The following is a 27,916-nucleotide window of genomic DNA, read 5'->3' on the forward strand; positions in this document are numbered from 1 at the left end:
TCGGGGGCCCCCTGGGCGAAGTGGGGATGGGAAAATGGGAAACGGATGGTTCGCTGGTGCTGGAGGAGGTGATGGTGTGTGGTGGTGGTGGTCTGCAACGGGACGGGGTTGGCCAAGCCGCAAGGGGAAAGGGCCCGTGTTGCCCCATGGGAGGTACGGTGTAAGTCGAACGAAGTACAGGTACTTCGTACCCTCAGGACAGGACGGAGTACGGATCATGGTGAACGGGAACGCCGCTGGGCCCCATGATTGAAGGAAACACACACACACACCGGCCGAGCAATGGGCCGCCAACTTTCGGGCCAATCCACGCCGTAGCGAGGACCTCTGGCGGGGGGAGGACGCCGACAAGGCGGATGGTAAGCACACCGACTGGGTGAGAGGGAACGATGGGAGGGAAAATGCAGGGAAAGACGACACAGTGCATCGGATGGGGCTGGCGATGGCATCGGATTGGGCCATGGTGAGAGATGAGGAGGGGCTCAAGAAACCTACCATTCGTGTGTACGAAGTACGTAGTGGCAACGGGGGTGGTCGGCGACGGTAAGGAGAAGGAGACAAGAGAAATGGAGACGAAAGGGAAGCCCAAGACAGAGGCCGAAATATCGTCAAGGTATGTGACTACACGTAGATAGGATGAATATATATTCGTACAATACCTACCATACCTCACATACCTACACGGCAAAGGCACCAAGACTACCAAGGGATCAGCTAAGTACCTTAGAGAGCGGTTAGACGAGTATAGTCGCTCATTGGGTTCTCGGCTGAATTGAGTTGGCGTACGTACGTACGGAGTGCCGACTTAGCTCTGTCTTCTGGTGGTGATTACAGCGAGAACAAACTGGAGATATACATAATCAGGAGATGCATCACAACCCTCATTCAGTGGTATTATTCCGCCTAGCTGAGGTCAGCGGTTGGGATGATAAGATGGGCACGGTGAAAAGAGTTAATAATAAGGTGAAGTGAGTTAAGGTGAAGTAAGTTAAGGTACGCTACGAGTTAACTAACCCTTAAAGATAGAGGACATGATACGGACTCTTCTGCATCCAACATATTCGTAATTACCCTAAACCCAAGGGTAAGAGAAGTAAGTAATTAATTACTATCCTGACCACTACCACGCGTGTCTCAGTCACAATAGGCAAGAGACAGAGAGGCAAGGGGATAAGCGCGTCGTTGCTTGTTTTTTTGATCCAATCCATCCAACTGTGAAAGAACGAGGGGGATGGATGAAGTATCCAAAAGAGGGATAGTCTGAAAATGCGATAACAGACTGAAACTCGGTAAGGTACAGATAGGGTACAGATAACGGATTGGCCCCACTCGACATTGATGGTCCGAGCTTGGGCTCTGAGCTCTGAGCTTTGATGGTCCAAACGTGTGTCGTATATAAGGTACTCGTCTTGTAACAAGTCCAATATATTATCCGCATCTACCATCCATATTACATCCCATGTTCAAGGATTCACGTTTAAATATTTACTCTTCAGCAGCCAGTATCAGACTCCGGTCTCCCGCCACCGGACGGAACCGCAGACAATATGACAGTAGCCAGCCGGATATGAAGCCGAATAGGCAACTCTCTCTTGCCTTCAGAGACCATCGTTCGAACTTGTCAACTTGTCACTCTGGGACGTGAGCCCATTGTGCGGACCAAACACGTCTAGAGAAGGAAGAAGAAGAAAAAACTTATATTCCCTCTCGGGCATCTACGAAGACAGGGCAAAGAAGCGAAAGGTCGCCAATGAAGGAAAGCTAGGCTGTCTATGTAATGATGATATAGGCCCTTCTCCATGAGTCCATCCAACGCCGTATCAACAACTGGCTGCCTATGTCGACCATCACCATCTCTGGTGGTTGCTGCGGAAAGCCAAGCAAAGAACACAGGATACAGCGAGCGTGCTCCCGGTGCATTGAACGAGAGAAGTAGTCAACCAATATCTGACCCTCTTCCCTGTTCTCTTCTCACTCGCCTCCGATCTTTCCCATTCCCGTGAGGAAGCCGTGCAAGTGCTCCCCTCTCTTTCATGCTCCCTAGCGATTCAACACATCATACCATCTTACTATCATAATTCGTTGTTTTCCATTATTCTCTGTTGCTCACTCTTCATTCGGACACTTCTTCTGGTCGGTCGATGTAGCGGCGGTATCCACACATTCTTTCTGATCGCCACCTGTTTTCTGTGTCATCGAGCGTTGGGCGCGGCGATTCTGTCTTTCCTGGCACAGCTGCGCGTACCCAGGCTCGTTGGCCTTACGCCACTCAATGTGAGCCTCGTATTCCAGTTGCCTTTGAGCATCGGGGGCACGAGGCTTGCGCACCGGCTTGCTTCCAATTCCACCTGGGCCCGGGACGCCGACGCTGCCGGGCGGGCTCGTGGACGTCTGTGGCATTAAAGGGGGAGGTACAAAGCCATCATGACTCAATCGAGGTACAAAAGGCCCAGGTCCGAACCTCAAACCAGGGCCACATCCAGGGGGAGGGTGGGCAAAGGGTCCCCAGTAGCTGGGAGGTGGCGGCAGAGATGCCATAGGTCCCAGAAGACCAGGAGGGAGCATGGGCCCGGTGCCCGGAGGACAAGGAGGCGGCATGAGGCCATTAGGGGTCATAAATTGACCACCAGGATACCCTGTGGCGCCAGGGAACGCGGGATTCATGGGAAGTGGGACTGGACCGTCTCGTCCTACCATTTGGGGAGGCAGCATGGGACCTCTGAGGCCAGGGGGCAGCGGCGGGAGGCCGTTCAGACCTGCGAAGGAGGGGTCGCCGGGGCCGCATGAAGGCGTGAACGGCGGACTCGGGTATCCCTGGAAGGGCACTGGCGATATGGCCGGACCGGCCCTGCTAGGTACCATAGTGCCCATAGGGAGTGGAAAGGTCGCTGGGGAAGGGGGGGCGGTGACCTCTTGGGCAACAAGACCGGGGAAGCCGAATTTCTGGATGGTGTTCTTCACCACCTCCTGGAGTTTCTCATAGCTCTTGGTGTACTCGGCGATCATATCCATAGCATCTACCACGGCCTTTTGCGTCGTCGTCGTCGTCGTCGCGGTCGCCTCGGGCTCTTGTTTTTCGCCGGCCGGCTTGCCTATGCCGACAATAGCGGGGTCCGCAAGATCGGTGGTCGAACGGGCAACGAATTCTTTGGCTGCCGGGTTGAGGCCCGTCGGAGATGGTCGAGGACTAGACGGTCTGTCCATGTCCAGCACAACGGCCGAGTCATCTGATTTGGGGTGGTTTCGGCGGGAAACCGTTTGCCCGGTCGGTGTTGGTCGAATGTCTGAGGAAGCGCTCAACACAGATGCCCCGATGCCGAGCATGTCTTGGATCTTCTTCTCCTTGGTGGCTTTGCTCAACTTCTCGATGAGACAGTTGTATCGGTGTCTCTTCTGCTCGGGATCGGTTATGGGATCGCTTTTAGGGCGTGTCCTGACCCCGCCGACGTTCACAACGGCCGAGTCTGACATGATGGCCTGGGCTGTGGAGTCTGCATCCACCGCACTGCCGGTCGAGCTTCTGTGCCGCTCCTGGGAACGAATATTGGGCTTGCGGGGAGCCAAGAACAACGGCTGCTTGTCGGTCGAGCCGATGGCATTTTGGCCACAGCAGTTTTGGCTGCGCACAGATTCTTTCCGAGGGGTGGTTCGAGTTTGATGGACCTGCTCGGTATATTGGAGCTTGGCCTCCTCCTCGCGCTCCTGCTTCTCCTGTTCATACATCTTAGCCGCGGCCCTTGTTGCCTTGAAGCGCTTCGAGCCTCTGATGCTTTCGATCTCTGCAATGGGAAAATCACCATCGTGGGTGCGACACATCTTTTCCTGGCAATAGTCGTCGACCATGACGACATCGATTACATGAACCCTGGGGTGGGCGTGGTCGGCAAAAGCCCGCGAGGCGCGCTCAGTTGAAGATCTAAAGCGGCTGGCGGCGGTGGCAGCTGTAACGGGGATGCTACTGATGATACCGACGTTGCTGTGGAAAAGACTACAGTCAGAGAGGTCGGAATCATTCGCATCCTCGGAGATGTCGAAGAAGGAATCAGCAGAGAAGCCGATACTACTAGCACTGCGTTGAGGGGAAGCTCCAGGTTCCGGGGAGCGCAGATGGGTAGACGGATCCTCAAGGTTAAAATCAGAGGAGATCGCTTGTCTGTGACGCTTCTTGTGAACCTTGAAGCCTCTGCTTCCCTCGTAGGAGGGCTTGGCGGGCTGGCGCCAGTTGGTGCTCGTCATGGCCTCGGCGAACTTGGGGGATTCCTTGACAGACGAAGACGTGGGCATTTGGGCGATGGTTATTGTGTTTATCGTGATGCTTGGGAGGTCGTTAGCATATATACAGGTTGGGTGATGGATAGCAAGTGAGCGAGGACCGCGCAAACAGACTGACTGACCTTGATGAAGAAATTACTGGATGGATAGTCGTATTACACTGATGCTTGGAGATAGCACGACAGTCCTCTGACGGCCTCCTGGGGCAAGAAATCGTAGTAAGAGGTGCTGGCAAGGTGAAGGTTCTCCTTTCAATCGAAAGATGGTTGATTAGTTGTAATGCTGATGGCTTCCGGAGGAAGATCTTGTGGGATATGCTTTAAGGAGAGAACGTGAAGAAAAGGGGAACAATTTGCGTACCCTTCCTTGTTGACTGATGGCGAAAAGCGCGATTGCCCTGCCTGGCTGGTCCAAGTCGACGCCCCTTTTCCTCTTTCCTTCCTCAGGAGTTATACAACAAAGCTTTTGTCAGTATGAAATCAACCTCGTTCCTCGTCGTGCTGCCGCACCAGGCTGAAGACTTATACTAGAGCTGCACGTCATAGTGTGCTGCTCTGTACAGATGCCGGTTTAAATAATATCGTGGCTGGATCCAGTGACCACGGACAAGTTTTCAACGAAGAACTGATTCACAAGAGGGAATCGGTTTGACTCTTTGCTCTGTCTGGTCTGCTATTGTCATGGGACTGAGTGAATCGCTGGTTTGGAACAAGGTCGAGGATATTCGGTTGAGGGGGGTAAAGAACAAAAGAAACGCTTTGCTCTATTAAGGCTTAGATGGATATGAGTCCAAGAAAACAAACAAGGACGGTGTCGTGCTACCGGTTGTCGTTTTGGTTGAAAATCGGGAGCGAGAACGCGAGGGGGGATATGTTTGGGGATTGCCGGTGATGTAGAATGTAGGTAGGTCTAAACAACAACAGCAACAAGAACAACAACCTAAAGTACTGTCTACCTGCCCAGTGTTCCACGGTCGTGACTGCTCCCCCATTTCCTCCTTCCTGTTGTCGGCACAAGATACAAGACACTGGTGTGGCCTGTCCTTCGGGCTACATCGTCCCAGCCCATCGTGACTGCCTCGTTGGGAACAGGCATGGCTGGACGCGGCTCAGACAAGCGACGTACGCCTGAACGGGTAGTAGATACGTACTGCTTCGTAGTTCCTACCTCAGGTTGACATGCCTCTTAGCCTCCGACTCCGACTCGTCAACGTGTCCCCAGTTTGCTCAACATTCTGGGCAACCGCGAGTCTGCGGGCCATGACGTCCAGAATGGCATGAGCAAAGTAGACCAGCCTGATAAACTCATTACCGCTGTCAAAACGGCAGACATTGATTGTGACCAATGAGTTGCACAAGAGCCACCCCGAGAAAGTTTATGGCTTTAGGTAAGGTACCTTAAGGTAGGTAGTCATCTTCAACCACAACTACCAGTAGGCGTTGCGTCAAACAAAGTCAATCACCAACCACACGCAAGGACTGATATCCGCAGCATGCCGCTCAACTGAGTAGGTTCCTGGAATGAACCCTGTTTTGAATTGTGCTTGCTTTTTCTTTTACTAATTTCCGGGTTTCTTCAAAGCTCTGCCTTTCCATTTCAAAAAGGGAAACAAAAAGAGGTGCCCGTGCCCATCATCATAATACAATCGGTCGTATCGCGTCACTCTCCCATCCTTTATGACAACTCGCAAGAGAAGAAAAATATCCTCGCTTTTGAACTCGACTAGGCTTGGCTTGACAATAGAATCTGACAAAGTGCTCGCATTCCAACCTGGAACGGCACTCAGATGCTTTGATTGGTGTTGCCACTCAGATAGGCCTGGAACCGTTTCTATTACGACCGTATATCAGCATTTCTGCGCTCACTTGCAATTCGCCGTTGTGCACGCGGGGAGATGTGTAACGTACCACATTGCGTGTCTGCATATAGACGGTGCCTGGACCAGTAAACTTGCACACGAGACCTTCTCCGGAGGAGAGGCCGGAGATGATACCGCCCGATGCAACTCGCTCGATCACGTATTTTGTGTTCCACGCCACCAAGTGACCGTTATCGACGATATATTTCTCACCGTCGATGAGCTGTTTCGATCCAGTCAGAAACATCAGAAACATGTCTATGGAGCAGCGAGATAAATAAATAAAAAAAGGCGAGAAGGGAAATTGATGGGGGAGAACACACATCTTTCCGAATGATGGCGCCAAAGCTCGTGATCCAGAGGAGACCAACGCCGGTAATCTTGTACACGAACCAGCCCTCACCGCTGAACATGGCCTTGCCGATGCCTTGGCGCTTGTAGTCGGTGTTGACGCCCTGGGTGTTGGCAATGTAGGCGTCCTGGCCCACCGACCACGTCTCTTTGCCCGTCAACCGGAGGCTGGTCATGTCACCGAGCATGGCGGGCGCGAGGAGCACCTCCCCGGGACCCGTGAAGGTGGACTGGGCGAGCTCGGCACCGGCGACGAGCTTTTTCATGCTGAACTTGACGGCACCTCGCAGTATGACCGTCGGAGACATGGCGAGAAGGGTGCCTGTGCGACGGAATATTGTTAGCAAGAAAAGAAAAAAAAAAAGGCCCGGGCGGGGGGGGCTTTGATTTGGTTTTCTTCTGGGGTGGCTTGCCTGGCTTGGCCTTAATGGGACACCCGAAGGCCAGTTGGATGGTCAAGATGGTGTTGCTGTCCCGGTGGCTGATTCGGTAACTTCCACCGTTGAAAGTACCAACGTCGTCAACGGACGGGGTCCCCTGGGCACCCACAAACAGTTCGGGAGGCGGAGCTCCGGAGATGAACTTGACCGGGGCTTTGGATGAAGAGGCGTCATCGTCATCGTCATCGTCCTCCTCCTCGGCCGAAGCCAGAGACTGGCTTTTCTCGGGAGGGTACGGGGCATCGGGAGGACCGTCAAACGTGGGAGGAGGAGGAGTAGTACCGTAGCTGGCCTGCTGCCCGGAATCGGGACTGGCTACCGTACGCAGGGGGATCTGACTTGAGCTTTGTTGTGACGGGTCGATCGGCGGAGGAGGGAACTGCTGATACTGATGGGGTGGTGACTGTGAGGGCGGCGGCGGCGGATAATGAGTCTTGGTGGTGCCGGGACTAGAATTCTGTGGAGGGGGCGGGAATGTCCTTGTCTGTGTCTGAGGCGGAGGTGGCGGCGGGTAGGCGATGCTACTCTGAGGGGATTGACTGGCGGGTGGAGGAGGGTACGCATTCGTGCGAGCAGATGGAGGCGTAGACGTAACTTGTTGAGGAGGTGGGGGGTAGTTTGTAGCTATTCCCGGTTGGCTTCCTGAGGGTGCTGGTGGAGGCGGATAGGAGAACGTGGTTTGGCGGGCGGGCGGAGACGTTGGTGGTGATGAAGGCGGCGCTGGGTACGTCTCGCGAGGCGCTGAACGGTTGGATTACATTTCGAGTTAGCGGGAGCCAGACAATGTCACCGAAAGAAGGTTATATGCATATGTTCACGAACCTGAAGGCGCCGGGTTTGGCGGGGCTTTTCGCGGCAAATGATGCGTCAGTTATTGTGCTTTTGCAGCGAGAATGGTATGCAAAAAGAAAAGAAAAAGAAACAAAAGCCAAGAAGAAGGGAGTGGGAAAAGAGAGCAACACTTACGAGGATCAAACCGCTGAGCCATGTTGTCTAGATGAAGACGGCGATGTAGAGGAATCCGGTATCAGGGAAAGAATTTCCTGCAGTCCGTGACTTCGACTCGGGTGTTTGTTCAATGTCGATGAGAGGCGATAATGAGGAGAATGTGGAAGTTGAGAAACGTTTACAATTGGGGTGAATGAAGCTTCTTCTGGACACGTCTGGTTTTTGGTCTCTGGTCAGCATTGGCCTTATGACTCCCAGAGTGACACACACTGCTTCTGCACCGAAGAGGCTGCATCCATTGACCGTCTTCCCGTTGCATTCTGTTGCTTGTTACTTTGCCCCGCATTTGGTCCCAGGGCCAACAGCAGAACAGATAGGGGGATCCTCTTCACTGCCTGCCCCTCTTTCATTCTCCTTCCCACTACTCCCAAGAGACATCACTCACCTTCTACCTGGTCTTCAGATGAAAGCCAATGCCCGAGTAAGCACAAGCACAGTCTTCAGTCTCGGGGGGACAAAGAGGTCGTTGAACGCCCCGGATTCCTGTCAATTACTGCGAAATCAGGGTGAAACTTCTTTATGTTTGCGAGGTGTTAGAAAGCGATGGACGTGTTCAGCGAAGGTGAAGCTATTTCCAGCAGCAGAGATTCGACAAAGAAGTCGGCCCAGGAGGCTAGAGGGACACGGGCGATATCCCTTTTATGAAGGGTTCCAGAGCTCAATCAGTGCTGCAGGAATTGGCTCTGAATTCGGTCCTGTAGCTGTCTGCAGCTGTCAGGACAGAATGCTGCAAGACAAGCTGCCGGGCGGTCCTGGAGGCCACACAACTGGCCGCCGCTTGCATGTAGGCCCGCAACGTTCCCCCGCTGACTTACATCTTGCACCGCGATTCTCCAGAGCAAGCCCCCAATAATTTCCTACCTACTGTCTGCTTGGTGTGGGCTCGCGGCGTAGCCGCCGACACTTGTCAAGTCGGCGCTTGCAGGTATTGGCAGCGACAACGCTTTTGATTGGACCATCCATCTTGACTCTCCCCTTGGTCACCGAGCAGACCTCTCTCAGTCTCTCTCTCTCTCTTTACAACGTCAGTTGGTTGGGATGTAGGAGAAGTCTGACACTGAAAGCAACCCAAGCGGTGGAATTAAACATCGGTTGGTTCGCGCCGGCCAATCTCCCGGTCCCGGTTCCGGTTCATTGGCGTCGGCTGAGATACCGGAGCGGGAGTGGGATCGGACCCTTACAAAATAGATCGATAGGTGCGGATAATGATATTGCATCCAGAAAAGACGGTTCATTTCATTTTTAGGAGTATTATTATAGGGAGCCGGTTGTAACGGAAGGTACCTGCCTTAGCTAATAATTAACCCACATGGACCAGTTCCACAGTCAGTCCCATGGTGCTGAAAGTTGGTACCAGCCAGTGAGCCTCATGGAAGGAGCACTCTCAGAAAGCACCCTGCCCTGCCTCCACCCACGAAGTACGGATACCAGTTTATTAAGGACTGGGGGTGCTCGACTCATGTCCCCTAATCATTTACCATTGATCTCAAGGATCTATCTCCACCATTGTCTTTGAAATCTGAGTTCTGACTACCGCGTGTCTATGTTTCGGAGGTTGCCATTCCATCCCAATTCCCCAAGGGGGGAAAGGACCTGTGTCTCATTCTTCTCGTTCGCAGGATAAATGCCGGAGTGCATTTTACAGCTAGCTACGTTGTATGTTGTCCGGGGATGCCGTCCTTATGTGAACATCACCACTGTTTCGTACCGAAATGTCCACACTTCGTATGTCCGCGGTACGCAGTCCGAACTCCGCACTCCGCACTCCACACTCCGCAGTACAGATACTTTGTACGGCTACGTCCGTCTATCTCTCCCGGGGTGTCGCGTGTAGAACACGGCAAGGACGACGCGTCAAGGCAGGCGCTCACTCCATGGCTGGCCTGCCCCATTGAGCACTGGTCGGGCGAGACAGGGACAGGGAAGGGCAGCGCAGTGCAGTGCAGGGCAGGACAGGACAGGACAGGACAGGACAGGCAAGACGGCTGGTGGAGAGACCAGCTGACTGGGTATTTCTAGCAACCATGGTCATGTTATTACCTTTGGAAAAATGCGATCTAGCATATGGCAGCTCTTGTCGAACTCGCTCACGAACTAGATATTACGGACGGATTGGATAGATGCCTTCGCTTCGCTTCGGGATATCGTAAGCCGGGGGGTGGACTGGAGACTGGGAGGAAACGCACACCAGCACGGTCAGCTTAATGGGATGCACGGCTTGCTTGACTATTGGGGCGGCACGGAAGTAATGCCTACATCGTACGAATAAATAGTGTACAACGGACCTAAAAGCCAAGGCTGCTTCCCGAGAAGGGTTAAGAGGGTGGCGGTTCGGGGGCATGTCTGTGCCACGGAAAATACCGTTCGCTCGGATGTACGATTGCAGTTACCCAGGGTTCCGATGGAAAGTTTCAGTACGAAATCGTAGTACCCTCCTGCATGGCTGACCTGTCACTGCTAGCACAGGTGCATGAAGGTGACGGCGATGCTTGCTTTCAAGGTACGGGGAAGTACTTTAAGGCTTCCGCAAATCATGTACCTTATCTAGCATAAGAGGAGCGTTGTTTTCCCCATTCGCACTAAGGTAGGTAGGTACCTTAATAAAGGTAACGCCGAACTCGTACACCACATGTAGCCGTACGAAATACTTCGTAAGGTACTCAGCCGTACAACGTGCTTTTTAACTCACGGAACGGTTACACCCAGCTTTTTTGCCCGAGTAACTACCTTAGTCTGTACCTTATAAGGTAAGGTAGCGTCGATTCAAAGTCAACGGCATGGGCACTTTGGAAATGGAACTCCTGCTGGATTATATATCCATAAGGGTTGAATGACTCTTCAACGAAGTTTGGGCTGCACTGTGTTTCGTACAGTCAAGGTCTCCGTTATCAGTCGCTCCTTTTTTCTCTTTTTTTTTTTTTTGCTTCTTCTTTCCCTTCTCTCTCTCTCCCCCTTCGCATCCCACGCCCAGCGACCCAGCTGACTCGGCAGGTATCTGATTGGATTGTGGCAACGAATCAGAGTCGAGGTGTGACCAAAGTTTGCCTGGAAAACTGCAGTGAAGGAGTGATGGAGGGTGCGTGTTCCCAAGGGATTGGGACAACAAGCACGGCTCTCATTGGTAGGATGCATCGTCTCCCTCCACTCTGTACTTTGGACAAATTCACTAATTACCTACCAAAGTAGGTAGGAAGTTGCGTATCCGTACAAAAGCTCGGAGTAACATTACGGATACTAGTACTGGTACGTCCTCGTTCCTTTCGTCCGTCTATTTCTGACGACGAGCTGTCGACTAGGAATTTCGTTAGTTCATGGTCTTCGTATGAACTTTGACCCTCATAGGTCGTCCTGTAGAAAGTATTTCCTTGACGTCGATTCACGGCGCTTAGTCGTACTGAGTAAATGTTGCCATTCCGACTTTCGGCTCTGGAAAGAAACGTTGTGTTGCTTGTGTTTCCCCTCATAAATGTCCCAGCACCATGGCTCGACCGTCTCTGATTCATAGGTAAGGTACCTACCTACGAATACATGCATACTGGGTACAAACTACTTCACGCGATAGAGCACAAACGGTCCGGTAACCCATGTTACAACGTACAACGTGTACATGTAGCAGAGAACTTCGTACATAAGGTAGGTAGTCATACTGCTGCACCAGTACCAGTACCAGTGCTGGGTGCGTCTGTCATTCTTGTAGAAAGTATTCGTACTTGCGCACCTTGTACATTGGGCCGCGTCGAATCCTTGGGATGCGGGGCGCTTCTCGACCCCGGCTCCCGGCTCGAAATGGCGAACCGTTCGCTTTCTCGCTTTCACCGTTCAACGATAGCTTGCGAGGATGGCCTGCCCGATAAAGGGACCGGTCACCCACAACCCGACCACGCGGCCAGGGGCGCATGGGGCTAATTAGTACATACCTTACGTATACTTCGGACGAAGTATTCATACGCTTTCTCGTCGAGTCGGCGCCAGGTTCCCGGTTACCTAGTAGTGTACTGTGTTGGTAAATGGGAAATACCCATCCCACACGCGCACACAGCAACAGGAGTACATACTTGGTAGAGGTCCGTTCCTCAACCCCCCTCTTGGTACCGACCAGTATATCCCCGTCTATTCGTGGTTGTGGCTGCGGTTGCGGTTGTGGTTGCGGTTGTCGTCGAGTACTTCGTACGGAGAATCGGCGTTAATACCTGATTTTTCCATCACCATTCAACATAACTCCGGGGGTTTCCTCCTCTCCTATCCCATTCCTCTGGGTTTTCCAACCTGCCGTCGTTGTTGTTTTTTTCCCTTCTTTTTTCTTCCCTTTTTTTTCTTCTTCTTTCGAATTCAGGATTCGAGGTCGAAGCGGACCCAGTAACCAAGAGAACGGCGGCATCGACTGCAAATCCCCGAGTCCCCTTCATTCGGCTGGCTCCATCCATCACACGATTCTGCTTCGTCTCTTGACCGGTTCAGTGCCATATAGCTGTCGGACTTTAAAAAAATCTCACTCATATTTACCAATCATTCACGCTCGCCCGACGAACCTGAACCGACCATCGGCTTCGCTGCACCTGCTGCAACCATAGATAGGATTTTTTTTCGTTGCTTCCCCTCGGATTTCGATGCGGCGGCTTCTTTCCTGGTAATCCAGCAGAGTCCGTCTAAGGACTGAATGGCTGGCCGGCTATTGGCAACAACAAACCACAACATGTCCTTAGATGTCGACTTTTATCGACCGGATCCTTTTCTCTCTCGCACCTACCCACCATCACAGGCGGTCTCGGACGTCCAAGACAATGCACACGTGCCGTTATTTCTCCGATTAGCACTACCACCAATTACTGTCGTGCTCGATGGCTCCATGTCTCAACACCAGAGTGGCACCAGCACCAGCACCAGCACCAGCACCAGCACCACGCCCGTGCCGTCACAACGCCGCGCCGCGCCGCCGCTGGACAAGTCGCCCGTGTCTCAGGGAAAGCCGGACCCCCCAACCGCCGCCCAAGCGCCCGTGAGGACATGGCCTGGCCGAGGGGGTCCTTTCGCGACGAAATATGCGTGTACGGCTTTACCGCCTCGCTACATGGACGGGCCGTGCTCGAGTTCCATTACGGCCCGGAACGACAAATATAACCCGGCAAGGTTTTCGCATGTGACTTGCACGGTGACGCCCGTGCTGGAGGTGGACGACGAGGCGGCTGACGGCAAGGCCGAAGCGGAGGCCGAAGCGGCGATGAAAGATCGCATTGCGCAGTGGAGGAGGCGGAGGCGGCAGCGGAACGTTGTCCTGCAATATAAACGGGCGATTGTTCGAAGGCGGGGGCAAGTGCCGGAGGACGTCGGTTCGGGAGGGATTCCAGGTCAGAAGAAAAGCGATCGGAAAGGCGATACGGCGTTGCCTGATGGTTCGCCGACACCGTCATCGGCGAAGTCGGGGGCTGCCCCGGTCATGACTGCCGACCCGAACCCGTACCACCACCACCACCACCGTCACCACCGTCACGACGTAGACGAGGGATTCTGCGAGGAAAGTGAGGATGCGCATCCGATGTTGCCCTCGCTGGAGGAAATATACCAGGCTACCGGGGCGTCGAGGTCTCGTTATCCTGCACTGCCCAGACATCGGGATCGGGTGCTTGGTCAGACACTCGCGACTCCGCCTCGTGTTTTCAAGAAGATAGGTCGACGACGGAGGAAAAGGCCGGGTCCAGACCATGGATGCGGTGCACCATTGGGTTAAATGAGAGCGGTGTTTGTATTCGGATATGGTACCTTTTTCTTTCTTTCTTTTTTTTTCTTTTTTTCTTTTTTCCCCCTCTTCCTTGTTGTTCCAATATCCACCATTCCCATTCCCCTTGGGTTTGTCAGGGGACGGGAAGTTTCCAGCGGCGTGCGAAGCAAAGCGACATTTCACAGCGACATTTCACGGCGACATTGATGGGCATTTCTATTCCCTGAACGACAGACTGGTGTTGTTGTCCTTACCATCCCATTGCAGAGTTCTTTACGGTCTTTGGTGGTCACGGAGTCTTGGATTCGATACACACGCAAAATCAATTTTTTTTTTCCGGCGAAATTGCAGTTCTTTTTCTTTCGATTTTTTCATTTTGTTCTTGATTTTGTTTTTATTTTCTCTCCCGGTTGGGCCGGTCATGTGATTCATCGAGAGCAGATGGCGAGCGAGAATGGTGATATCTCCCGCTTTAACTGGGCCGAGGTTAGTTAGACGACGGCTCCTGTGAAGAGGGTGTTATTTCTTCGACAATAGAAACAAATGAGTCGACTTGGAACCGTTCCACAGTTTTCTTCGTGATACAACATCAGCTTGGGATGTCTGCTCTGTAAGTCGGCTGATGGCCACATCGCTCAGTCTTGATCATGACTTGTGTCTCCAAGAACCGGCCGGATCCGAAGAGCAGCTATGGGAGCAAAAGGCTACTTCTTTCTTCGCTCTTGATGAAATCCCGTCGCAACTCACAAGATACAGCTTGCTCGTGAAGAGGGATTCGATCAGTCTTGAAGTAGAGTAATCTGGAGAAACGAAACTGCTGCAGGCACAGGCGCGGACGCGGGCGCGGGCGCATTGCTTCTTTCTCGTGCATGGTGGGCGGCGGGTGCAACGCTACAGTCCATGTCGTGTAGGGCAGGCCACCTAAAACGCAGGGGACCAAACGATGATCCCTGCATAGACCAGTGACAGACCAGTCTGACAGTCTGAAGTCTGACAGGTCAGCAATTTGGTCCCAGGCCTCTCTCTCACCTCAAACTCCTCCAAGTCTGCGCCGTTGATCTCCCGCATTGTAATCCTCCGGATTTCGAATTCATGAACCACAGTCAAGGCCTCCTCGATCTTTCTCATGTCGTCGTGGGTTGGTCAACTACAAGACAGGGGATCCCGACAGTCAGGACAAAGGAAGCGAGTGAGTCTTTGGTCACACCGCACACAAAAGCAGCTTTTCCCCCCTACATATGTAAGTTGTTTCTTTGTTGGGGAGCACCTTGATCTGTTTTGCATTAGCTATTTGGGGAATCGGCTTCTACCATGCATCCCTGTGCCTGCGTCTGTCAGATGGCACAGCCATTGACGCAGCGCTGAAAGAGGGAAAGAGCCGAAGGACCTTGTTGACCTTGTTGACCTTGTTATTATTTTTATTTTTAATTCCATTGTCAGATGATGGCCGTCTCACACCCTCGATCCTTTGACAGGGTGTTGCCACTCTCGACGGGATCTCGGGTTCAGGTCTGTTGGGCTGGAGAGTTTCCGACACGTACACAGATAATAATAATAATAATAATAATAATAATAATAGGGACAAAAGCAGACGGGTGCTGCCCCGGGCGACTGGCCAAGTGGAATGCATAACGGCTTCACCTCTGGGCCTCTGAGCCCCTGGGCAGCCAACTCGGCAGCGAACATTCCTCACACCACGTTGTCGTTTCCGCAGAGTCTTGATCCCCCGCCGTTGGTTCGAAGATTCTATTTACATTCCATGTTGCTAGCTGTGCTTCCATTTTTGTGTCCTGTCGCCCTGGCAGGTTGCCCTGGGAAATCCAGGGGTCATCGACATGAAATTCCGTCAACAAGATATCTGTTATTAACCGTCCTCCCTCGTCCCTCTCCAAATGCGGTTGCCGGGACAAACCCATTCATTCTTTCTGCTGTTCTTCTCCCAAAGAAGTCCTTCTCTTCTTTTTCCGTACAAGAAGTCTTCAATCCCATTCTTCAGTGCTTAAATCCGTCGCTGAAAACGTCCTTGGTCTGCTTCATCTTCATCATCACCATCACATCTTACCTCTCCATTCCACTTCTTCCACCGCTTCTAGCTTCCCTCGCGTTTTCTGTTTATCTACTCGGATCTCCGGTCCCGTCTTCGTCGGTTTGCGTCAAGGCATGACGGCGGCTGTCTCACACCCGGGACAGCCTCCCTCTGGAGATAGCCCCCCCGATTCTCGCCTTAACGACCTCGACTTGGACGACATGGCACTGACTGCGATGCATATGCAACGCGGCGCTGATTCACCAGACGTGAGGAAGGAGGGAGTCGCCCTCATGGGGGACACCGCAGCTTGGGGGGGTAGTGGAATCGCAGGATCGGCACCAGCGAGCACCATACCCGGTACCTCGGGAGAACTGGACATGTCCCTGGACGAATTCCTAGACTTCAATAGCTTTCCCTATCATCACGGGGGTGACGAGCTGGGGGGTGTGCCGGATTCTCTCTTCTTCGACATGGGCTCTGCCGATGGGTACACCTCGACGACGACGACGGTGGACCTCCAGCGCAAGGGGCACCAGTTCCAGGACAACTACCATGATTACGACAGCCACCGAGAGTTGCGGCACCTCATCATGGCTCGTACAGATCAGACAGATCATACAGACCATACAGACCATACAGATACGGCGGCGGCGGCTAGTGAGGGTAGTAATCGCGGTGGTGGCGTGATGAGCTGCTGGGGTCGTCCCGCCAATCCCGGTAGCCACAATGACAAGACAGCCGTTGGTGCTGCTGGTGCTGGTGCTGATGCCCGCCGCCCCCCTTCCAGGCCCTGCTATCCCCGTAATGGCCTAGCCAGAAGAGCCCGGTCCCAATTCCAGGCCGAAGATCGACCCTTCGCCTCGGCCGTGGCTAGCGAGGAGGAGAGGGAGGGGGAGAGGGTAGGGAAAGGGGAACAAAGAAACCGCCACAACACCTCGACCTATCCTGGACCCGCTCTGAGCATTGGGGGGTCTGGAGGGTCTGGAGGGTCTGGAGGGTCCGGAGAGTCTGACTCGATTTCCGACTCTGAGCTTTTGCGCCTGGAGGGCATCTCGTTGAAAACGTCACCCTCGCGCGTTCCGCCCCTGGGGCATGTCTCACATTCGCATCCTCCCAGACCCCGCCTCCACCCGGGTTTCCTCTCAGGCCCAGCACCCCCATGCCCAAGCTCAGGCTTGGACTTGAACTTGGACTTGGACTTAGCTCTAGGTCCAGGTCCAGGTCCGGCTCTGGGTACTTCAGATCTTGCCAAAGGCCAAGGTCAAGAAGAGCAAGAGGGCGTCCGAGTCCAGTCCCCGTCCCCGTCCCCGTCCCGACGTCAACCTCGTCAACCCCCAGGCCAAACTACGGTCAAACAGAACCCACCGAGCTCCAGTCGCAACTTTTTCAAGACCGTTGCGTCTAAGATCCAAAAGGCTGCCGCTCTCCGGTCCAAGCCTTCAACGTCGTCCTCCTCCACCTCTTCCTCTTCCTCTTCCTTATCCTCATCGTCATCTTCATCTATCCCCTCCCACACCCACCTCATCAAGCAGTGCAGCGGACCTGCCCCCGTTCACACCACCGCCATCAACAAGAACAAGAACAACAACAAGAAGAAGAAGAACACCATGACTTCTGTTGCCGCCCATCCACCCATCTCCCCGGCTGTGTCTCCTCGACAGGGCTTTCAGCCCTTCCCCAAGCAGGACGAGCAACAGATGCAGCAAGTTGGCATGGGCGACTCTCGCCTTCCCATCTCACCTCCTAACAGCGCTACCATCCCCCAGGGTGTCTCCTCTCACACAAACCCCTTCTGTACCGGCTTTGTAGAAGACCCGTTCGGCTTTGGGCCGACTACTACTGCTGCTGCTACTACTACTACTACTACTACTACTACTAATACGGCCACTCCCATGGATACTCCCCTCCTAGGCGGCGACAGAACCGCTCAGTGTTTCCAACAACCGACCGGTCCACATCCTCATGGCGTCGCTCAGACAAGTAAAGCCGCCTGGCCCTTACCCACGGCGTCGTCGTCGCCCCCAGGCGACAGGCAGGCCACCGAATGGTCCAATTCGTTTATTCCACCGGACGGCTTTGACGGAACTCAGTGGTGGACAGGATCTCTTGTCGACCTTAGTGCGGGCGCGCAATCTCACCCTCACTTCCAAACCCCCAACACACGTGCTGCCAGCTTCGGTCTAGCCCTTCCCCCGCATCAGCAGCAACATCAACAGCAAGCACATCATCAGGGGCACCAGCAGCACCAGCACCAGCACCAGCACCAGCAGCACTCGATGGGAGGCCAGGAGATGGAGATGGAGATGGCTTACGAGTACCACGACACCCCGCACATGCCCACCACCCCTGCCGGCAACCACATGCCTGGCCTCATGGTTCAGATCCCCCCCCAGAGTGCCAGTAGCCGCGGCTCCTTATCCCCTACCACGCAAGTCGGCGCCTCTTCCTACACACACATGCCTGCCCAGCAGCATCACCAGCAGCATCACCAGCAGCATCACCAGCAGCAGCAGCCGCAACAGCACCACTACCATCATCCCGGCGCCCCAACAGAACGTCGTCCACGGATGCCTCGCGCCCCGTCGGCCGGTGCCCGCCACATCTCCACGCCCCTACGACGCACCCGAGCCCCCTCCGCCAACCGCGCCCGCGACTCCTCCTCCGCCAGCCCAACCCCGACCGCCCGGTCCCGCCGCTCGTCCGGCTCCTCCATCAGTGTCGCTGCCGCCGCTGCCGCTACCGCCGCCGCCGCCGGTCCCGTCCTGTCGGCGAGCGTCAAGAAGCGGCGCTCATGGCAAGGTCGCGGCGCCTCGGGTCACCACGCCCGCACGCCCAGTGGGGGGAGCACGAGCGGGCCGGGTCCCGGTATAGGGCTGGGCATCGGGATGGATGAGTCGGGCGGCGATGTAGGGTTCGTCAACTATACGCCCAACGACAAGACCATTCTCATGACTGGCGTGGCGCCGTCGGGGAGCAGTAAGACGAAGGCCCGGAGGGAGAGGGAGGCTATGGAGAAGAGGAGGCGGTTGAGCGAGGCTGCTCTCAAGGCGGTTAGGGATGCGGGTGGCGATGTTGAGAAGCTTGTTCAGGAGGGGTTTGTCTTTTGACTCCCTCCCCCCCAGAACAGAGCTTCATCCTCCTCCTGCTGAAGATCTACGTGGGCTTTATGTTCCATGTTCCAAGTTTCTAACATTCTATTGTACTACCATGTTGTTTCTTGGTCTCTTGTTCCTTTTATCCTGCCACTTGAAGGCTCGGACGAGTCGAATCTCCTTACAGAATCCAGCGCGAGCTACTCTTGTAATTTACTACGCCATGCTTTTGCTCTCTTCCTCCAACCCCCTTTTTTTTTCTCTTTTCTCTTTTTTCTTTTCCCCCTTTTCCATCCTTCTTGACGGTCCTCGCGACCCTTGCAGCCAACAGCTTCTCATATGAAACTGGCTGTTTTATACAGGTATAAGGCACAAGGGGTGTTGCTTTTACTATGAGCTTCTACTTTCGAGTCTCAGGGCATTTGAGATAGTTTAGACGTAGAGAATTCACAAGAGCCCCTTAATCATCAATGGTCTCTTTTCTTCATCCTCTCTCTTCTGTGTCTCTGTCTTCTGATTCCTTCTTCCGGGATGGCTACAGACAGCATTGGCCTCTATGATGCCCGGCCGGCTAGGCACTCCCAATAGAGGTCTAGGTAGACGTACGTGTAAATCTAGCCAAGGTAATAGGGGGGGGGTTTCTGGGTCTGCAACAATGAGCCTCATACCTCAGACAGTCGATAAGACTGGAACGCAGTCCCTAGATCTCCCTGACAACGCGTCACGTTTCGTGTCTCGCCTCTTTCTTTCCGCAAACAGCGTTGAAAGGGGGCGTCACGTCACGGGTCGTCCCTGAGGCCCCCGGGGCGCCGTCATTCAACCCGGCCCGTTTCCGGTCCACCTGCGGCCCTACTTTTCAACAACACTCTCGAGACAACAGCTCAGGCTCGATTTTTGCCGGTCTCTTTGGTCCGGCCTGATACTTTAGTTGGAACCCTTTCCCTTTCTCCCCGACATGGCAGGTTTCTGCAAGCAGGCGGACAACCCCACGTCTCCCCCTTTGGGAATGTAGGCATGTCCGTGTGTCTTTGACTCTTATGCATGTCTTAGAAACGGGTAGAGAAAATAAAATGCCCGATAAGAATAAGGCGGGCCATGCCATCTTGATGCCATGCTAAGTGGCACCCTCGTTGGCTTCCCGGCCTCTGGTGCATGAGAATCTCGAGGGCACCGGATCTGAACCTGTCAACGAGTCCCCGTCGCTCTAATTCCGATCTGAACGAGTCGGCACATCAAGGCCGAGAAATAAAAAGAGACTATTGTCGAGACGGGAAGACAGATCCAAGACAAGTGGACAAGATATCCGACGCATTTCCGCAAACAGACATATGTCCACTGTTCCCCTTTAAAAAAGGCCAAACTCGGAACACAGAGTCCCTAATGCGGTAGCTTTTGTGATGATCACTCCCGAAGACCAGGGACAACAGGGCCCACCGAAAGCGTGGAAGGTCAAGAGGGTATGAGGAGGAGGACGACTTAAGACAGGGCCGCAAACAGACTGAAGGTACTCCATAGAAAAGACCTCTGAATCGAGCGAGACGCAAAATGTCTCACATCCTCTTCTATCGCCAGAGTAGCCAGGGGCAGCCAGTCACAGACGCCAAAATACCACTTTCGCCTCTTCCAAATCAGAGTATTGCTCTTCCTCCACCTTACACCCCAGAAGACTCCTCGGCGGGAAAAGGGGGACCCAGACCCTTCAATCATTTGTCCGACCCAAACGCCGGGCTGACAAGTCTGGACAGCGCTTTCCGAACCACCCAGATCTCGTCGGGATGGCACCGGTGGCAGCTGCGGTGATCGTCGCCTCTCTCGGCCAAGCTCGAGGGAGGGTGGTCTACCCTTTCACGGAGCCGAAACAAGACGAGGACGACATCGATACGGGAGACCTCCCACATCAGCTCGGACGGAAATGGTATCGCCTGAACGCCTCGACGCCTCAACGCCTCCACCCAGCGGAGTCGCCGGCCGGGTCGTTACGCTGTAGTTGGGTGGACGGTTGTGGATCGCCCGTCGTCTACATCCGATCATCTTCGCCTCAGCCCGTCGCAGTCATCAGCAAAGCCCACCTCCTTCTCCCTCTTTTTTTGCCTCCCCTTCTTATCTTTCTCAAGCCTGTCCTGGTTTTGGAGCTGAATTGGCCAACCACATGCTTCTGCGCCCCCCCTCCTAAGAGGCCCCTCCTTTACTCGGCATGCAAGTACCGACGTCGTCCTGACCAGGGGTACAGGCAGTTTCTCCCAAGGGGGCTTTTGAATGGAGTTGAGGACGGCACTTGCTTCCCAGGCCAGCAAAGAGCGATGCAGACCCTGACTGGTGACCAACTTTTGGGGCGAATGACGTGGAAACAGACTCCTCCTTACCGTCATGGTTGGAGCAGGAAAGAGAGATATAGGTCGTAACGTACAGGTCGTAACGTACACGTGCGCTGGGGAAGATTATCGTCTGATAGATGCCGACGGATTACCTTTCCGGATCTTCACACTCACACCCCTTTACCCCTTGATATGCATCTCTCGATCGAGAGGGGGTAAATCTGCAACACGACCGCAACCCACCTAGGACAGTATTACGGCCAAGTCGTGTGTCTCGCGCTGATGGTAATAGCCTTGCGGTGCTCCTAGTTGGCTGTCCCTGTCTCGAGTCCCTAGAGATCGATGAGTTGAGTGGGGTATTGTTGTTCTTGGGCCCCATGGCCGGTTGACGACCCGTTAGCTTCCAAGTAAGACGGGAGGGCCCAAAGGGCAACCGTAGTAGTGAGGAGGGCGAGAACTGCCTCAGAGGGCATTACGCGGCGGAGGTCGCCTGGATATCCACCAGTGACGGGTTGTCCGAGTCTCTTCACACATCCTTCGCTTAACACTGTGAAGGAGTCGTGAAAAGCCCACCAACCAGGACACCCCCCTCAACGGCCGGCCTGTGAGCCCATTATCTGACCGTCCATCCAACTCAGTATCAGTGCCAGCTAAGCGTCCTGGCCGACGAGAGGGAACGGGAGCCGGTAGCGGGGAGATCCCGTAGGCCCAGATAGCGCGGCGAGCGTTGCCAAGGTCGTTCAAAGGTCGTTGAAGCCAGCTGTCATAGCCTGCCACAACTTCATTATCAACTTTTTTGTTTTTTATTTTGTTTTTATGGGGTCATCGTCCCACGCCACCGCCACCAGCTGCGGGTCCGGCTGGTAGGGTCGGCGACCCGAGTTCGATTTGCTCGGTCAGCAGCCGCGAGGGATCCACGAACTGGTGGGGGGCTCGAGTTGCGCGGGTGACACATCATCTTGTTCTCCTCCCTTCTTCTCCTCTGGCTTTGGTATCCCCGAGGTGCCCACAGAGCACAGACTTCACACCCCAGACACCCAATACGATGCAAGGGTAGCTTTCCCCGAACTGGTCCCCCTCGTTTCTCCACCCCCCTTCACGAGAAGCCTGAGGTCCCCACGTCTATGGCTCGAAGTGATCGGATCTGACCGAGATCGGCGTCGGCGTAAGAAATCGTCGGGTGTGGACTGGCCTCTCGTACTCTCGTGATTTCATTCTCTTGGAGGGAGCGGCTGGCTACTCGGCATCCAAACCTGTAATGAGTTGCACATCGTCAGCCACAGTTGTTCGCTCTGGAGGCAGGTCGCCTAACCCCCTACCTCCTCCCACTTCACCTCCCGTCCTCTAGGACCACCGACATCCGGATTCGTACTAGACTTCTGGGCATGGTCTCACCACACCCCCTTCCGTATGAGTTAGCCAGAGCGTGTACGTAGTAAAAACCGAGGTCGACATCCGCATTACGGGGCAAAGAATTCCACCATGTCGTCTTTATGACGTGACGTAACAAGAAGAGTCCATTAGCTAAAGAGGCTTTCAACAACGACCACACCCCAACCGCATTTGCATATCCAAAGCCCTTGACCAGGTGGACTGATGGCTTAGGCTTCCCCGTATAGTGACAGCTCTTTGTCGGCTAATGTTTCTGCTCCTTCCCAGGGACCAATCGTATGTACAGAGCAAACTCGTAAAGGCATAGCCGTGCCTCGCACTACCAGCGTGGCAATTCAACAAGAAACTCCAGGTTCTCAAGACGCCGTATTCATGCGTGCGCGGGGGGCAAGCGGAACAAGAGAAATTTTGAGTATAAAAAGGAAAAAGGGGGGCAAAAAGAGAGAGAGAAAAAAAAAAGGGACAGTGGAATGCAAGTTATGCCTGCGCCTTCCAGGGAAGGACTTAATGTTCGTATCCGGCACCACGCTGCCAGGGGCTTGGGCTTTTACAATGAATCGAGTCAGTTTTGATGGATAAAACCAAGGAAAATGACCTCGAACTGAACAACTCACCTCGCATTGTTTTGTGATCGATGTCCGGCCGGGCTAGCGTTGTTCTGAGCCCGCATGTTGGCAGCTTGATTGGCACCAAACGGGCTGGGCGACCGCAAACTGGGACTATAGGGTCTCCGAGGGCCGTCGGCCGGGAAGAGCGGCACTGACGGATCCGCGGGCGAGCGACCTGGGCCCCCGCGGTGCATCGACGTCTGTGAATGCGCGGCAGCAGGATGGCCATACATCGGGGCCTGGAGATTGGGGTCTGTCCGGCGGCGCATCGACTCGGACGAGATGGACTCATTGTCGTCGTCCAGGTCCAGGGTCGACCTGTAGCCGGCCTTATCACCGCGCGCGGTCGCGGCCAGAGCGTCCAGCTCGGTGGTGGTGTTGAGGTGCGTCTGCGACTTCATAAACGAGACGCGGTCGTCGGCCATGAACTGGTAGCGAGCATCCGGATTCTTGCGCCAGAAGACGATGGAGCTCGAGACGATGACCATGATGAGAAGGATCAGGGAGAAGGCCGCGTTCACGACGAAGAAGCCGACGCCGACGGCGGCGGCCACAACGCCCGGGGCGCCGAACACGTTGGTCATGATGAAGAGGAAGATGGAGTTGACGAGGTTCACGGCGCAAATGGCAATGTTGAACGAATTGGTGCTCTTATCCATCCAGGGCCGGAGCACGCTGGCGCCGATGAGGGCGGCGGCCTCGATGATGATGAAGGCCACGGCCTGGACAACGCCGACGTGCTGGCCAAAGGCGACGAACATGGACTTGACCAGCGTGTAGCAGAGCACCGGGACGATGAAGTAGTAGGCCGAGGCGCGGAACTGGACGTACAGGAACCCCCACTTGTTGAGGGTCTGCGGGTCGGAGAAGAGGATGTAGGCCGGGTTCCGGTGCATGGACACAGAGCGGCGAGCGATGCGGATGACTTTGAAGGAAGCCCAGCCGAGGCTGATCAGCATGCCGAAGAAGAAGAAGACGGCGAGGACGACCTGGGCGGGCGAGTCGACCTGGGTGAACTCCCAAAGACACAGAATACACATCTGAGGGAAACCGACGAGCGTGACGCGGAAGAGGATGCCCTTCAGGACGGTGAGCCAGCCGTTGCGGAACTCGAGGAAGCGATCGCTCTTCATCCATTTCTGCCTGACGGACAGCTCGCAAATGCCCTTGAAGGCGGCCACGAGGAGGACGGTGACGACGACGAAGATGCAGTAAAAGGTCAGGCCGGTCATGAAGAGGTTCGTGGACTCGATCCTGGCACGGAAGGCGACCCGCTGAATGCCGTAGACGATGTAAGAGCCGGAGCTCAGCTGGATGTTGGCACGCTTGGCGATGAGGCCGAGACCGCGTCTCGCAGTCCCTGCGGCGCCTTCGGCCAAGTCGAGGGATCGCTTCTGCACCTGAACGGAAGCGGTGCGGAGGGTGTCGAAGAGGGTGGCAGGCTCGCCGCCGGTGGCGCGCTGGTACCAGGTGAAGACGTCCTGCATCCAGCCTACCCGGATAATGCCCATGGACCACATGAAGTTCTGGGTCCAGGCGCGGACGATGGGAGGCATGCGGATGCCGGTAAGACCGATGATGGCCTGGGCCTGGAAGAAACCAAAGAGCGACAGGGTGTTGGCGGCCAGATGGGCGGCGGCATTGGTGTGACCGAGGCCGGAGACAATGGCGGCAGACATCAGGCCGAGAACGGCGATAATTGCGGTGGCCCACTTGACGCCGAGCAGGTCAACCGTCTTGCCATTGGAGAAGTCAGCTTCGACACAGGCGACGCTTTGGCCGGTGTCGCTCATATTGAGGTAGGCGCGGACGGTGGCGTCGAGGTCCGGGATGGTGTAGGCGATTCCGGGAACCTCGGCGGCGGCGTCGCCAATGTTGACGTTAAATTCAATATCCAGCTTTCCGGCATTCATGGGGCAGAGACCGTGGAGATCGATATCGCAGGGGTTGATGACGGTGCGGAGGAATTCGTAGCCGTACACCTGAAGGGCAACGTCGAAGACGATGTCTCCTTGGACGGAAGAGATGGCGACGACCTTGATGGTTGCAGAGTTGTTGTTTGGTGTGAAGACGACGTTGAACAGACTAGCCGAGAAACTCGAACCCTCCTGACACTCGTTGAGGGACATGGACTCGAGCCTCCGCTCCGCCATAACAGGCGAAAGAACGGAGGCGAAGAGAAGAAGGGGTTGAAAGATTGACCACCTCATCATGCCTGTGTGTTGATGGTAATCTTCGGGCGGTTTACGGAGTGGTTCGCAGTGGACTTGTTGAGTATGTCAATCCACCCACGCAAGGAGGACGACGTCCGAGGCAAATTATCGAGGAGCAGTCTCTTTCAAAGAAGACGGTTGGAGGATATTAAACTGACGGCGCTACGAGGTGACGGCGGACAGGATCGAAGAACCGAAGGGACGCGGTCGTCGGGCTGATGGTCGGACGCGGTAAGAGCGGTCTAGGCCAGGTGAAGAGAAAATAAAGCCAAGGTGGTGGAAGGTAGGAGGTTCGAATCGTCGAGAACAGTAGAAGGGCGGAATGGTATAATCTCGATGCCAGCAATTCGAATCCTATCCAATAAGCCCCAGTCCGAATGAAAATTCTCTCCGGTTTCGTCGTCGGAATATTGGTTGGATTAACAAATATCCTAGAGGCGAAACGTAAAAGAGGCCGAAGGAGAAAGCGGGTGAAATCCCGATAAAGAACAGAGAAGAATGAAGACGAAAGGGTGCAGAAAAGAAACGCGAGTTCGGTACGAGACACGCCCTCGTTTGAGTTGTTTTTCCTCTCGCCTTTCTCTATTCCTACTGCCTTTTCGTCATAAAAAGAAACGAATGGTATGTCGGGAATGTGGTTGACTCGAGTTTGACGAGAAAATCACCCGTTGGAATGAGGAGGAGGGGTTTTGAGGCGGTGGGTGTCGGCGATGGTGATGATGGTGGAAGTGGACAGGAATCTCAAGAAAGGGAAGGGGGAAGGGGAGATTACGATACGGGGAAGGAGGCGCAGCATCTCCAGCGTAACACGCCGAGCACATTGTCAGGGGTGACATGGGTCCTTGGCAGGAAATCTAACGCACCTTCCCGGCTCACTGTTCTACGAGGAGGTACTTGGTACAGTGGTTCTCGTTCCGAAATGCGCATTAAAGGGCGTATATTCGACTTCGGTAGTTAGAACCTGGCTGACGCGGCTGTCATCGAGTCGAGAACCTCGCCAAGAAATGGGATAGGGAATACATTTTAATCAACAGTTTGATAGCAGGAATAAAGGTAGCTCCTAACAGTTCTTTTCTACACTCACACGTACCTTAGGGTAATTACTCCATATCCGCTGGCTGGGTTCCGGCCGATGAGACTCGCTCGCAAAACAGTCAGGATCGACCCGTCATCTCTGCTCTGAGTCTCCTCTGCTCTGTCAGATGTTTTCCCTTCCTATATCCGTACAAACAAAGTATTGCTCTATTACCTTAGTCTCTGCATTCTACCGGCGATGTATATACGGATACGGAGTGAAGTAAAAACACCAAATCTTCTGAACAGACGACCAACTGGTTTGCCTCGTAATTCTTCCATGCCGAGTGTTTCGTGGCGTTATACGTTACGCCGGCAGCCCACTTTGGACGCACCTGCTGATGTCATCATCGCCGTACACTCTTCTCCGTTTTCATGGAGTATCTTCGCGACTGTCAGGGTCGCCCTCATTCCAGTCCCTCCCTGGACTCCTTGTCAGACGTCATTAAGGACCATTCACTAGCTGGGCGATATTGTGTCTTGTGCTTGGTCCTTTCGATCTCCGTGGACCGGACAACGTATCCGTGGATTGATCGTGTTCCGTACACGTACTTGGATTTTCCTTGGATTTTACAGCCCAAGGACATGACATGGTGGCAGCGAAGCCACACCCCAAACGCGACGCCATGTCATCCCATCCAGGTAGCTCCAATGCTAGGGCTCTACTGTTTGCTTCATTCATAGCGTTCGGTTCCTTCGTGCTTATATATGCTTACCTTGCCCACCTTGTCTTGGCTCATGCTCACCGCGGGTCAAGTTGGTCAACCGTTCGAATGAGGAGCCAATACCACTTCACATCCCAATGCAATGCTAAGAAGGTATGAAGCCGTAGTCACGAGATTGGTGTCAGCAATACGCAGGATTCTTATTCGTATACATCTGTCTGTAATTATCCCCCATAATGTCTTCCCCGGTCCGTAAGCATGTACGGGTACGGCGGTAGACACCGCGATGCCGCCCGAGAACCGGAACCGAGAGCTTAGGTAGTCATGACAGTCATGACGGAGCCGAAGCAAACGACAAGAGTGAGTGCTCGCCTGGTCGGGTAGTGGATTTCTTCACTCCCTTTGCTGACCGTGCTCCTCTCCTGACTCGATGGAGTGCTCATTGGTGGTGGACTTCCACCCCCGAGTAGAGCGACGACCTCGCGTGCCCGGGAAGAGCAGTCTCATTTCGGGCGTACGAAGTATGTAATAACAGATAGTGGGGTGGTGGCCTCCTAGACTGCCTGGCAAGAGGACGGGTGGGAGAGCAGGTGCGGAAGATTGATACCAAGGACCTCTCACTCACGCTTCTAGAATACAAGCTACAGATTCTTCGCCAGCAGCATAGAATCTCCCTGCCTGCTCCCTGCCTTACTCGTTTTTTTGGTAACCACGAATTACGCTCCGTCTTTGTCTGGCATTCTCCCTGCACACACTGCCTAACAGGACAAGGTCGTAACTTCTGGTTTCTAATTAAAACAACTTTATACTCGTTTATGCGTGACATGGGATAACAGTGGTGGGTTTCACATGTCTCCTAGTCCTTGATAATACGTATCAGAGA

The 27,916-nt window shown here is 54.3% G+C and overlaps 8 protein-coding genes across 8 annotated transcripts; 3 read left to right on the plus strand and 5 right to left on the minus strand.

Moving 5' to 3' along the window:
• Nucleotides 1–1,606: 1,606 nt before the first annotated feature.
• SODALDRAFT_331509 (hypothetical protein) lies at nt 1,607–4,604 on the minus strand. Its single transcript, XM_028611469.1, has one exon. It carries the CDS (start codon nt 4,282–4,284, stop codon nt 2,107–2,109), a length of 2,178 nt encoding a protein of 725 aa, XP_028469538.1. The 5' UTR covers nt 4,285–4,604; the 3' UTR covers nt 1,607–2,106.
• Nucleotides 4,605–6,080: 1,476 nt separating this feature from the next.
• On the minus strand, nt 6,081–7,072 carry SODALDRAFT_272715 (DUF124-domain-containing protein; the record flags this gene model as incomplete). Its single annotated transcript, XM_028607851.1, has 3 exons — nt 6,081–6,353; nt 6,454–6,803; nt 6,916–7,072. Coding segments are annotated over 3 exons (780 nt in total), but the record flags the coding sequence as incomplete, so codon positions are not given.
• Nucleotides 7,073–9,620: 2,548 nt separating this feature from the next.
• SODALDRAFT_357816 (hypothetical protein) lies at nt 9,621–12,498 on the minus strand (the record flags this gene model as incomplete). The annotated part of the gene is made up of 13 exons (XM_028614035.1): nt 9,621–9,693; nt 9,769–9,944; nt 10,039–10,099; nt 10,215–10,296; nt 10,765–10,787; nt 10,895–11,075; nt 11,177–11,221; nt 11,325–11,423; nt 11,577–11,734; nt 11,985–12,092; nt 12,136–12,195; nt 12,283–12,373; nt 12,444–12,498. The coding sequence occupies 13 exons, from the start codon at nt 12,496–12,498 to the stop codon at nt 9,621–9,623; spliced, it is 1,212 nt and encodes a 403-aa protein (XP_028469540.1).
• Nucleotides 12,499–12,586: 88 nt separating this feature from the next.
• Nucleotides 12,587–13,872, plus strand: SODALDRAFT_357817 (hypothetical protein; the record flags this gene model as incomplete). The annotated part of the gene is made up of 3 exons (XM_028614036.1): nt 12,587–13,553; nt 13,589–13,665; nt 13,783–13,872. The coding sequence occupies 3 exons, from the start codon at nt 12,587–12,589 to the stop codon at nt 13,870–13,872; spliced, it is 1,134 nt and encodes a 377-aa protein (XP_028469541.1).
• Nucleotides 13,873–14,737: 865 nt separating this feature from the next.
• SODALDRAFT_377392 (hypothetical protein) lies at nt 14,738–19,241 on the plus strand (the record flags this gene model as incomplete). Its single annotated transcript, XM_028614905.1, has 7 exons — nt 14,738–14,834; nt 14,933–15,044; nt 15,121–15,154; nt 15,234–15,380; nt 15,415–15,490; nt 15,642–18,737; nt 18,797–19,241. The coding sequence occupies 7 exons, from the start codon at nt 14,738–14,740 to the stop codon at nt 18,862–18,864; spliced, it is 3,630 nt and encodes a 1,209-aa protein (XP_028469542.1). The 3' UTR covers nt 18,865–19,241.
• Nucleotides 19,230–21,086, plus strand: SODALDRAFT_377393 (hypothetical protein; the record flags this gene model as incomplete). The annotated part of the gene is made up of 8 exons (XM_028614906.1): nt 19,230–19,491; nt 19,526–19,675; nt 19,740–19,786; nt 19,886–20,096; nt 20,180–20,223; nt 20,301–20,399; nt 20,512–20,990; nt 21,053–21,086. Exons 1-8 carry the CDS (start codon nt 19,323–19,325, stop codon nt 21,084–21,086), a joined length of 1,233 nt encoding a protein of 410 aa, XP_028469543.1. The 5' UTR covers nt 19,230–19,322.
• Nucleotides 21,087–21,413: 327 nt separating this feature from the next.
• On the minus strand, nt 21,414–22,441 carry SODALDRAFT_357821 (hypothetical protein; the record flags this gene model as incomplete). Its single annotated transcript, XM_028614037.1, has 6 exons — nt 21,414–21,628; nt 21,750–21,851; nt 21,921–21,941; nt 22,004–22,101; nt 22,182–22,334; nt 22,416–22,441. 6 exons carry the CDS (start codon nt 22,439–22,441, stop codon nt 21,414–21,416), a joined length of 615 nt encoding a protein of 204 aa, XP_028469544.1.
• A 536-nt stretch (nt 22,442–22,977) lies between these two features.
• On the minus strand, nt 22,978–27,540 carry SODALDRAFT_357822 (TRP-domain-containing protein; the record flags this gene model as incomplete). Its single annotated transcript, XM_028614038.1, has 11 exons — nt 22,978–23,017; nt 23,088–25,296; nt 25,374–25,416; nt 25,476–25,536; nt 25,960–26,034; nt 26,158–26,174; nt 26,399–26,484; nt 26,704–26,799; nt 26,921–27,030; nt 27,115–27,178; nt 27,444–27,540. 11 exons carry the CDS (start codon nt 27,538–27,540, stop codon nt 22,978–22,980), a joined length of 2,898 nt encoding a protein of 965 aa, XP_028469545.1.
• Nucleotides 27,541–27,916: the final 376 nt, after the last annotated feature.

Source organism: Sodiomyces alkalinus, assembly GCF_003711515.1.
Source record: "Sodiomyces alkalinus F11 unplaced genomic scaffold SODALscaffold_2, whole genome shotgun sequence".
NCBI classification, from domain to species: Eukaryota; Fungi; Ascomycota; class Sordariomycetes; order Glomerellales; family Plectosphaerellaceae; genus Sodiomyces; species Sodiomyces alkalinus.

Coding starts and splice junctions, on each gene's coding strand:
- SODALDRAFT_331509 (XM_028611469.1), bottom strand. CDS start 4,284: ATGCCCACGTCTTCGTCTGTCAAGGAATCCCCCAAGTTCGCCGAGGCC.